The 12,500-nt window shown below is 46.0% G+C and overlaps 1 protein-coding gene across 1 annotated transcript in view; it reads left to right on the forward strand.

Annotated features, from left to right (window-relative positions):
- Nucleotides 1–11,501: 11,501 nt before the first annotated feature.
- Nucleotides 11,502–12,500, forward strand: part of LOC143279691 (tyrosine-protein kinase transmembrane receptor Ror2-like) — a 100,683-nt gene continuing 99,684 nt past the window's right edge. Inside the window, exon 1 of the mRNA XM_076583792.1 lies at nucleotides 11,502–12,291. Coding sequence (XP_076439907.1) covers nucleotides 12,072–12,291 — 220 coding nt within the window. The 5' untranslated portion in view covers nucleotides 11,502–12,071. The remainder of the gene's footprint in view (nucleotides 12,292–12,500) is intronic.

A 12,500-nucleotide genomic window follows, 5' to 3' on the forward strand; every position in this document is an offset into this window, starting at 1 on the left:
TGCAGTACCTGAGAGTGAGCACTTGGTGTCATTGCTGTTTTTTTGCTTAGTCACTGAGAAAAGGTGTACTGCTGCTAAAACCACCACTGTGTGTGTGTGTGTGTGTGTGTGTGTGTGTGTGTGTGTGTGTGTGTGTGTGTGTGTGTGTAATGAGACCGAAGCATACCTACTGATAAGTCCAAAATTAAGTGGAAATTTTTAGTAACATTTACAAATGTCAGTTCAGATATTCTTTCAAATATTGTACCTGAAATGTTAATGATTCATAATGACCAGTTTGGGGAACTCTCTCTCTCTCTCTCTCTCTCTCTCTCTCATTTATTTTATTTTATTTTAGATAATGTCTCTTGACATGTTTGTTTTTCCATAGCATAAATTTTATGGAATGCATGAATACTTTGATTTATACAACAGAACCAGCCATTTGAACATTTATAACAAGTTCATAGTAGCGTTTATTAATCTGATGTTTGTTTTCTTCATAGCTCAGAAATGATATATCTCTTTTACTGCATGATCAATCAAACTTCTCTGTTCTATTTCGCCGCGTTTTTAATCAGATCTAGGCCTATATGTTTTGCCTTTTGTCATGTTCAGGACTAGCCGTATCCGTCGACTATATGGGCTGAGACACCGTGGAAAGCATAAACTATTTCCGGTGGGATTGACTGATGAATATTGTATTGTACCGTATTGCATTGTATTGTATTGTATTGTATTGTAGGTATATTGTTTTGATTGCGTTGAATTGTATTATGTCGCCTTGTACTGTATTGGTGAAAACGAGAACCCGGTATTCCTGTGTGTCTTTCGTCACCGTCATATACAATTAAAGGAATTAAAGCAACATTAATTTTGAGAAAACTATACTTCAGTCATTATGACCGCTGTTTGAGCGTCTAATTTCATTCGTACGTTAATTATACTTATTCAAAGAAACAAGTACAATCATTTCATTGGTTTCTTCGACTAAGCAATCACTTTAAAACAAGGTCGCATTCCTGTGTTGTTCTTTTCGTTTGTTTGTAGTTGTTTTTCTTTTGGATTTTATTTATCTCGTAACCCATGAAGTATACATCGAAATGCAAGATGCACTTGCCCAATCGATCGGAAGCCACCATGGCAGGATCATTATTGCTGTCAAGTTGTAAACTTCAGCGGCCTTACGAATTAGTTCAATGATCAATTGTGAAAGACGTTCGTTCACGTCTGCATCGAGTAGTGTCTTTTCAACTGATCTTTATGAAAACAAATTGCTCCCATATGAACACACACACACACACCATCCATCCATCCATCCATCCATCCATCCACTCATTCAGCAGACATACACACACGCGCGCGCACACACATACTACACACGTATGAATGCAAACACACAAAACACACGCACACGCACATGCACTCAAACACACACACACACACACACACACACACACACACACAACACACATCCAGTCCACTCACTACGCACGAACACGCACGCATGCACGCACATACCGTCGCACACACGCACACCATCCTTCTGTAACCAATCAATCCACCCACCCACTCCACACACACACACACACACACACACACACACACACACACACACACAGACTCTCTCTCTCTGTCTGTCTGTCTGTCTCTCTCTCTCTCTCTCTCTCTCTTTCTCACATACACACCACCCATCCATCCACTCACTCACCCCACTCCGCCACCTTGCGCTCACACGCACGCACGCACGTACGCACACACACACACACAAACACACACACAGAGTGGCACACACACACACACACACACACGCACACGCACACACACCCACAGAGAGACTCAGAGACACACACAGAGACACACACATAGAGACACAGAGACACACACACACAGACACACACAGAGTCTCACTCACTCACACACACAGAGTCTCACTCACGCACACACACACACACACACACACACACACAGAGCGAACGGCGAGGCGGCAGAGCGAAAGGTCGCCATGCAGGGTGTGTTGACAAGAGCAGAGCGTAAGATCTGTAAATAGCCCGGCGGCGCAAACCCGTTTAAATGCACTCGAGGGTACACACGGACGGTCTGTCAACATTCCAGAAATAGGCAGACGTACCCGGGGTACGTATACCCACCCCGATAGCTCGACGCGACGGACGCGTAACTACCCGCCCTTGACAATATAACCACCACCTCGCTGGTTTGTTTGTTTGCTTGTTTGTTTTGTTTGTTTGCTTTCAGAGTATTTGTTTGTTTATCTATTTACTTATTTATCTATTTATTTATTTCTTTATTTGTCTGTCTATTTATTCATTTATTGGTGATTTTTTTTCTTCTGGTATTTGTTTTTAAACGGCTATCTCGTAACATGATGACGCATGGCCGTACTGTTATGTTAAACGTTATCTTAATTGGTCTCAGCTCCGAATCAACAAAGTCAATACAAATAAGCAGGTACTGAAACATTACTAAAATCAATAGATACATGTGGGTGGTCGTTCTGCCCCTGCCCCACCCCCTCCCTCCCCACATAGAGACAGACAAACAGACAGACACTCGGAGACAACTGAGATAGGCACAAAGACAGACAGCCGAGGACAGACAGAAGACAGAAAAGGACACACACACACACACACACACACACACACACACACACACACACACACAACCACGTCTAATATCACTGATAGTGAAAAGACGCTAAACAAAAGAACGAACACACACACACACACACACACACACACACACACACACACACACACACACACACACACACACACACACAGATTAAGCGACATTGACAACTTGCCACTTGCTCACAGCAATAGAGGTGAGTTTGTTTTTTTATTTCCTTTCCTTGTGGGATCACGTCTGGTATGCAAAGTATGCAAGACATGTGTGGAATGCAATTGGTGTCGTTGACAAGCCACTTCTCCGGGCTACGTCACATGTCTCACGTGTACCACGGACTTTAATCGCGGAGTGAAACCCTAATCGGACATGCGCTATTTACGATCCACCGCTGGCGGAGACGATAGGGTGTGTGTGTGTGTGTGTGTGTGTGTGTGTGTGTGTGTGTGTGTGTGTGTCTGCGCGCGCGTACGTGAGAGAGAGAGAGAGAGAGAGTGGGGGGGGGGGGACTTCTGTGCAATGTCATGATGTTTTGTGAGAAAGAGAGCAGGTCCACACACACACGCACGCGCGCGCGCGCGTACTACGCACCCAGACACACAAACACACACACACACACACACACACACACACACACACACACACACACACAACATCACAGCATGACACATCACTCTCGACTCAATAAAAGAAAGTGTGATTGACTGATTGATATGGATATATGAAGTGGCGCCAATAGAGGAGTCATTTGCACAACAGGCTGCATACCTGCAGTGGGCCGCTGAGCAGATTGAGAGCACGCACACTCAGACACACACACATACAGACACGCAACCACGCGCGCACACATGCGCGCACTGCGCTATACACATGCGCACACTGCGCTACACACATGCGTGCACTGCGCTACACACATGTTCATTATGGTGGATTTTACTACAAAAACTTATTTACCAGGGACATTTAATTCTCTTGTTGCGTGGCCGGGCTCACTTACGCACCGCGGCTGTTCCATTTTAAAGGCGCCGTCTCGGTAAAAAGACACCATGTAGCTTCAGTCATTACGAATCAGTTTCCGAAAAATCCCCATCGAGCTCAGTTCCTCACAAATGACGAGAACAACAGACGTTGCCAACCTCGCGGACTGTTTCAAGCGTACCCTCTACAATATATGACGAGGCTCCAAGAAAATGATGGGCAGCTGACACGCACATCACCAGGAGGAAGGTGGCAGAATGATGCTTATATTTCAGTGTATTTGTATTTGTATTTCTTTTTATCACAACAGATTTCTCTGTGTGAAATTCCAGGGAGAGCACGTCGCTACACTACAGCGCCACCCATTTTTATTTTATTTTATTTCTTTTTTGTTGTATTTTCTCCTGCTTGCAGTTTTATTTGATTTTCCTATCTTAGTGAATTTTTCTACAGAATTTTGCCAGGAACAACCCTTTCGTTGCCGTGGGTTCTTTTACGTGCGCTAAGTGCATGCTGCACACGGGACCTCGGTGTATTGATTGTCTCATCCGAATGATTAGCGTCCAGATAACACTCAAGGTCTAGTGAAGGGGGAGAAAATATCGGCGGCTGAGCCGTGATTCGAACCAGCGCGCTCAGATTCTCTCGCTTCCTAGGCGGACGCGTTACCTCCATGCCGTCACTCCTCTGCCAATACTACAGTGTCCGTGAAGGTCTGGGTTCGATTCCCGGCCCCGGCGGAGGCTTTTCTCCCACGTTTGACTGGAAAACAAAACTGAGCGTCTAGTCAATCAGATGAGAGGATAAATGCGAGATGTCCCGTTTGCAGCATGCACTTGGCGCACTTAAAAAGAACCCATGGCAACACTGGAAGGATATTGTCCTCTGGCAAAATTCTGAAGAGGATAACCTCTCCGATGCAAACACAAATATATATGCATGCACTCACTGCCTGGCTAGCGCGTCACTTGAGTTGTGCTGCACATCCCTCGCAGATGTGGCATAGCGTTTTTAGGTATATATGATGAATTTGTCTGGATGGATTAACGCCTCTTGAGAAACTGAGACTGACCGTAATCACTGTAACCCCCCACCCCCCACCCTCCCCCCTCCACCTTCCCCTCCCCCTCTCCCCACACCACTGATCTATAACTTGTTTGTTTGTTGTTTTGTTAAGATCAGTGCTTTACCTCTCATGCCCAGATTAGTGACTGTCCGTCGGCTTGACGTGCCAGTAAATGCAGGGTTTGGGGGCATGCAGCACGGACGTAGAGTATAGAGTCCGTGGGCATGAAGCCGTCATGCAGTATCTTCAAGCTGCGTGGCAGGGGTAGGAGGGTGGAGATGGTGGCCGTTGGGTGTGTGTGGTGGGGCTGAAGGGGATGGGGGGCGTGTATGGGGGAGGTGGTGGTCGTTGCGGGAGCTGGATTGACCGGAGAGGATTTCCTGTGCTATGTGTCACAGATTTCGGGAAAAAGACAGTTGAAAAGGATCGAAATTGGGAAGGTCCCACGTTTTTTGTTGTTGTTGTGGTGGTGGTTTTTTGTTTGTTTGTTTTTAATCTGTCTTCCCTTCTGTTTTGTTTCTGTCTCTCCCTCTCGCCATTGGCTGTAATGGGACCTAGGAATGCGGCACAGTTAACATCACGGACCTATAACTCCATAAATTATCCGTCCGTGGTTAACGTTGACGCAGTTTCTCTGCAGGGACCCGTTCCACTTGGAAAGAAAGAAAAGTTCTTTGTGGGCCAGCTTTAAAAACAGTGCTTGTGTTAACATTGGTAAGGGTGTCTTTGTGTCTGTCTCTCTAGCTCTCTTGTCAGTCTGTAGAAGTGGCGTGGAAGAGGGAGGAGGGTGGAGATGAGGGGGGATGGGGAAGGACGTGTATGGGGGTGGGGGTGGGGGTGGGTTCGTTCAGTTGCTGGTGATGGAGTGTTTAGGGAGGATTTCCTTTGCTGTATGTCACAGATTATGGGAAAAAGACAGTTGAAAAGGAAAATGGGAAGGTCCCACGGTTTTCGTTGTTGTTTTTCTTTCTTTTTTGTTGTTGTTGTGGTGGTGGTTTTTGTCTTTTAATCTGTCTGTCTCTTCTTCTACTTCTTCTTCTTCTTCCACTTAACGACCAACATCAGTATGCTGATGAAAATTGTCGTGCTGTTGGGCGCAATTTAGCTGAGCTACCGAGGGATGTTCTGTTAACTGATAGGGGAGATGGAGCGCAGTCCACTGGTATGTTCGCATCTCCAGCGGTCTGTCTCTGTCTCTGATGGCTCTGTCTGTCTGTCCGTCTGTCTCAGTCTCTCGCAATCGGCTGCGCTTGGACAAAAGAATGCGGCACAGTTAAATTTGACGCAGTTTCACTACAGGGACCCGTTCCACTCGGAATAATTAATATGTTCTTTGTGGGCCAGCTTTTAAAACAGTGCTTGTATGAACATTGATAAGGGCGTCTCTCTCTTGTCTGTCTCTGTCTCTGTCTGTCTGTTTCCCTCTCCCCATCAGCTGTAATGGGACCCAAGGGTGCGGCACAGTTCAGTTTCAGTAGCTCAAGGAGGCGTCACTGCGTTCGGACAAAATCCATATCAGGCACAGTTAACGTTGACGCAGTATCACTGCTGGGAACCGTTCCACTCAGAAGGTGTTTTTTTGTGGGCGAGCTTTACAAATAATTGACTGATTGATTGATATGGATACTTATATAGCGCCTATCCTCATTCGGAGACCAAGCTCTAAGCGCTTTACAAATACGGGGTCGATCATTTGCACAACAGGCTGCCTACCTGGGTAGAGCCGACTGACGGCTGCCACTGGGTGCTCATCACTCGTTTCCTGTGTCATTCAATCATATTTCAGACACGCACACATACACACTCAGACACTCAGACAGACATGTAACATTTTACGAGTATGACCGTTATGTTTATTTACCCTGCCATGTAGGCAGCCATACACCGTTTTTCGGGGGTATGTTCTTGTTTCCATAACCCACTGAACACTGACATGGATAACAGGATCTTTAACGAGCGTATTTGATCGTCTGCGTGCGTATGTACACGAAGGGGGCTCAGGCACTGGCAGGTCTGTACATTATGTTGACCTGGGAGATCGGAAAAATCTCCACCCTTTACCCACCAAGCGCCATCACCGAGAGTCGAACCCGGGACCCTGAGATTGAAAGTCCAACGCTTTAACCATTCGGCTGTTGCGCCCGTCTTGCATAACATTGGTAAGGGCGTCTCCCTGTTTTGTCTGTCTGTCTGTCTGTCTCTCAGTCTCTCCCCATCAGCTGTAATGGGTACCAAGAATGCGGTACAGTTAACATTGACGCAGTACCACTGCAGGAACCCGTCCCACTTGGAACACACCCACCCACATATATGTAATGTTCTTTGTAGGCCAGATTTGTGTGTGTGTGTGTGTGGAGTGGCGTCTCTGTCTGCCTCTGTGTCTGTCTGTCTGTCCCTCTTTCCACGGTTCCATTTAGAACAAACCTCCAGCTGCACGTTAGAAACACTGACGTATGAGGACTGTGATGAAGTTATGACGACATATATTATGACGCAATGCAATGACCAGCTGGTCCATAACCATCGAAACATGTTTGTGATTTGGGTTCATGGATATCCGTAAAATGAATGAGTGAATGGATGAATGAATGAATGAATGGGTGAATGAATGAACCAATCAAACAATCATTCAGTCTGTCAGTACAGTAGAGAGAGAGAAAAAAAAATATAACAACTGTTTCCATCAGTACGATATTGTTTGGGGGAAATCGCCATCACTTCCCCCATACGTGTTTTTAAAGGAACAACTCAACGTCGCTTGAACTGGAAAAGAGAAACAAAGACAGACAGACAGACAGACATACAGAGAGACAGACAGAGACGCGCTTCTAAATGTTTACACGTGCACTTTTCTTTTTTTCTTTTTTTTTTCTTACTTTTTTTGCCAGCAGGCTCAGGAAATAATTACGTAGGCCTATCTGCGGGTGGATTCTACGCATTCTGAGTGGCTGGAGGCCCTGCAGTGAAATCGCATCAACTTTAACTGTGTCGCATTCTTGTGTCCCACTTCCGTCCTGCCCCCCCCCCCCCTTCCCCCCCCATTCCTCCCCTCTCACCTCCATCCCTCCTCCCCCCTCCTGTCGGTTGGCGGCCGTGTGTTTGACGGCTTGAAGTGCGTGCGTCACTGATTGTGTGTATTTGTATTTGTGTTTGTATTTCTTTTTATCACAACAGATTTCTCTGTGTGAAATTCGCGCTGCTCTCCCCAGGGAGAGCGCGTCGCTACACTACAGCGCCACCCATCTTTTTGTATTTTTTCCTGCGTGCAGTTTTATTTGTTTTTCCTATCGAAGTGGATTTTTCTACAGAATTTTGCCAGTGTGTGTGTGTGTGTGTGTGTGTGTGTGTGTGTGTGTGTGTGTGGATGGGTGGGTGTGGGTGATGATCACTGAGCATGGTGTATGCGTGCAAACGTGTGTGTGTGTGTGTGTGTGTGTGTGTGTGTGTTGCGCTTTTTTCTTCCTTTTTTCTTTTCAATTTGACGTCTTTTTACTTCGAATGAGAGAGTCAGAGGCGCGCGCGCGCGCCTGTGTGCGTATGTGCATGCACGTGCGTGTGTCTGAGTGTGTGTGTGTTGCTCGCGCGCACCGTGTGTGTGTGTGTGTGTGTGTGTGTATGTGCGTGACGTGTGTGTATGTGTGTGTGTGTGTGTGTGTGTGTGTGTGTGTGTGTGTGTGTGTACTTGCAAGAGAGAGAGGCGGGGGGAAGAGAGAGTTTGTGTGTGTGTGTGTGTGTGTGTGTGTGTGTGTGTGTGTGTGTGTGTGTTTACTTGCAAGAGAGAGAGAGATAGAGGGAAAGAGAGAGTTTGTGTGTGTGTGTGTGTGTGTGTGTGTGTGTACTTGCAAGAGGGAGAGAGAGGGGTGGGAAGAGAGTGTGTGTGTGTGTGTGGTGTGTACTTGCAAGAGAGAGAGAGAGAGGGGGGAGAGAGAGTTTGTGTGTGTGTGTGTGTGTGTGTGTGTGTGTGTGCTCGAGATAGACAGGCAGGCAGACAGACAGACAGACAGGCACAACAGACTACACGAGAATGGCGGGTGGGCGGAACACTGAGGACAAAAGAGTCGAACTCTCCAGAGGGCATTGAGGGTGGCGGCGCGATCAAAGCCGAGAATGCGAATTACACACACACACACACACACACACACACACACACACACACACACACACTAACACATACACACGAATGTGTTGGCGACTTGGACCTGTTTCGGGGGCCGATCAAAGGTGTTAGCGCCGTACAGTTAATCATTGTGTGCCTGCGGGATATACCTTCAGATTAACGATTTAACAACAGGTAAGGTGAGAGATGGGGGTGGGGGTGGCTTTCTTTTTTTTTTTTATAGAAGGGCCGAGGGATGGGGGTGGTGGGGGTGGAGGTGGGGGTCGCTTCTTGCTCCAAACCTCTGTAGTAGCGAGCACAAGAAAAGCCACAAACTTCACGGGTAACACACACACACACACACACACACACACACACACACACACGCATATATACACACACACATATCCTCACGCGCACAGAGAGAGAAATAAGCGGCTTTTCTTATTATAGATTTTTTCAATCTCTCTCTCTCTCTCCACATATACACACTCACACACACTCTCTCCCCCCCCTCACACACGCACACACACACACACACACACACACACATATATATATATATGTGTGTGTGTGTGTATGTATATAGTGTATATATATATATATAAGCATATGCGCGCGCGCGCACACACACACACACGCACACACACACACGCATATATATATATATATATATATATATATATATATTATTGTTATGAGCATTTACGCATTTTCTTGAAAATAAGCCCTCCTAACAGGACATTTATTTATTCAGACGACCGATCGAGAATTTTAAGCAGGCGTCGAACTCCGAGCTCTTGCGTGATGTGTGGGAAGCGCTTATTAAAACATAAATGCATGGTAAGTAAATGGAAACCCATTGCATCGGTTTGTCGACAGACAATAAGCCACAGCACTTGAGGAAATGTATAAGTAATCTGTCCCATTCTTGTTCCCTGTTCTTTCGTTTCTTTCCCTTTCCTTAAAAAAAAGAAAAAAAATCTTTTCCTTTCTTCACCCTCCCCCCTTCTCAGTACACACACACACACACACACATATATATATATATATATACTAGAGATTTATTTATATACTGTGGGAATGAAATGCATGCGATATTCAATACTAAACAAAAGAAAAGAAAGGTTATTTTGGATACCGTAACTTGGGCAACTCGCTGAACTTTCCATGAATGAAAGAAATCATTTCGTTTCCAAATACACGATCAGTGCCAAATTTCCAGTACATAGATCGATTTCTTTAGTACTAATTGCCAAATGTCCTGCTTAAATTTTGATTTCTCAATACTGACCGCTTCTGGTACCACATTTCCTAATTATACAGAATGATTTCTTGAATACGCTTGCCAAACGTTCAGTATGAGATTCGGTGATTTCTCAATTATCACTTGCCATATTTCTTGTATACAGACTTGTTTCTTTACAACGCTTGCCAAACTTCCAGTGTATAGATTGCATGATCTAAATATACCTCTCGCCAAATTTCCAGAAAAGAGAATGATTTCCAAATGTCATTTTCGTGTATAGAGATTAAAAAGAAGAATATGCTAATGAAACGTTGATTCATTTTCAGATAGCTACGCTATGAGCCAATAATAAAGACATACCATAGGAAACCAGTGATTGTTCTACCCCCTTCATTCTATACTCTCTCAACGTGCATTAAAAAAACAACAACTATTGTACTTGCATTTGCTTTGGTGCTCCACGCAAACATGCGCGCACGTGCGCGCGCGCACACGCACACGCACACACACACGCAGGCACCATGCTCAGTGGTCATCACCCATACCCCACCCATCTTCACACACACACACACACACACACACACACACACACACACGGATATGTTTCTGTGACAGTCTGCCCACACTTATTTCATCTGGGAAATACGAGATTCCGACTGTAAACAGATAGATTGATACATACATACACAGATATATATATATATATATATATATATATATGTGTGTGTGTGTGTGTGTGTGTGTGTGTAACTAAACAAATGAACAGATAAACAAGCTAAAAAAAGAACACAAAAACAAACACACACACACACAAAACTAAATAGGCAAAACAAATGACAATGCTAACGGTGATGATAATAAGTAGCCTATAACGCTGCTGTTACTATGTTATCGTCGATATAATGGTGACGTTATACTGGTTTAACTTTGCAATTTTTTTTTAAGTGAGAAAGCACAAAGATACAAACGTCACAATTCCTCTGAAATATGTACGGCAATGGTATGTCATAAACAACGAGTTTTTTTTTAAAATCTTCATCGATTTAAAAAAAACATTAAAAAAAACTTACCCCCCCCCCCCAAAAAAAAAAAAGGTGGAAAAAAAGAAGAAAAAAGACTGCACATAACGTTTGGATACAATATACAACACGACAGTCACAACAGCTATATTTATACTCGACTCGTAGGGGGGGTTCAGAGAGTTCAGAAAAGGGAGAGCTGGCCTAACAACAATGCATGCTTCATTGATTTTTACAAGATAGGGCAGGACGCAGTCTGAACGACGGCCCAATAAAACTGCGTGGGCGCGTTCAGCAGTATCCGCTATCAGACGTGCACGGCGAAATCGATGCAACTTTTCCTTCATACTAACAGCGGGTAGGTTCGTGGAGGGAGATCAGAACGGGCGGACTGAACGGAGCTCGGGCGAGGGGTTTGTTTTGCTGAGGAGAGCAGCAGTACAGCGACACAAACGGAGTTGTGTGTCATGGCGAGCGGTCGAGGATTTAACCTGACAAGAGGACTGAGCTATTTTTACCACTTCTCTGTGGAGATATTTGGCGCTGGCATCGATTTCTACCACCACCACCACCACGACGAGGGAGCCGCTGAGCAGAAAGGAATTTAGTTCGAGAACGGAACCCTCGACAAGCCCAAAATCATGTCTCGAGGAAAGTGGTGTGTGATTGCTGATTGTGAAGGAAAAGAGGTCGTTGTCGCAACTACTACTACCCTTACTACAACCCCTGCTGTGTCAATCCATCTCATTTCGGCTTGGCGACACTTCTCGAATGTGGAGAATCGCCCTGTTTTGACGGTGTTCTAAGTGACAGCGAGATAGTGGACAGAGACAGAGAGTGAAAGAACGGAGGAGTTGTGTGTTGTGTAGGCAGTGTGTGTCGTGGATTCACGGAATGTGTACACCGTGCAGGTTTTTGTGTGGCTTGGAGTGATGTTAGTTCCCGTGGTGAGGAATGTGCCGCTACAGGTATAGTGGTGTTGTGTGGGTGAGGTGAGACGGGGACACGTCTCCTACTACTACTACTTAGCTAGTTATTATGGCGACAGAGAAAGGGTGGGTGTGGTGGGGGTGGAGGGGGAAACGTCGGGGCGCAGAGGGGGCAGTTGGGGTCTGTCGTGAGCACCCCGCACCACTGCGGCTGGCCGCCGCCCCCGACGTGCGCCCCCACACCCCTACTGTCATCACCCCCTCTACCGTCGTCATGGTCATCATCGTCATCATCCCCGTCATGCTGGCCTCGGCTGTTTCCAGCTCGGGTGAGTCCCCCGGGGGTCCCTGTGTGTGTGTGTGTGTGTGTGTGTGTGCGCGCGCGCGCGCGCGCGTGTCTTTGTATGAGACGGAGAGAGAGGGGGAGAGAGAGAGAGATAACGGGGTGTGAGTAAGGGGGTGGATGTGTGTGTATATTCGCTTGTGAGAGTGCGTGCAGATGTGTGTGTGTCGAGGGAGTAGGGGGCTGGGTGGGGAG

The sequence above is a fragment of the Babylonia areolata genome, chromosome 3, assembly GCF_041734735.1.
Source record: "Babylonia areolata isolate BAREFJ2019XMU chromosome 3, ASM4173473v1, whole genome shotgun sequence".
Lineage (NCBI taxonomy): Eukaryota > Metazoa > Mollusca > Gastropoda > Neogastropoda > Buccinidae > Babylonia > Babylonia areolata.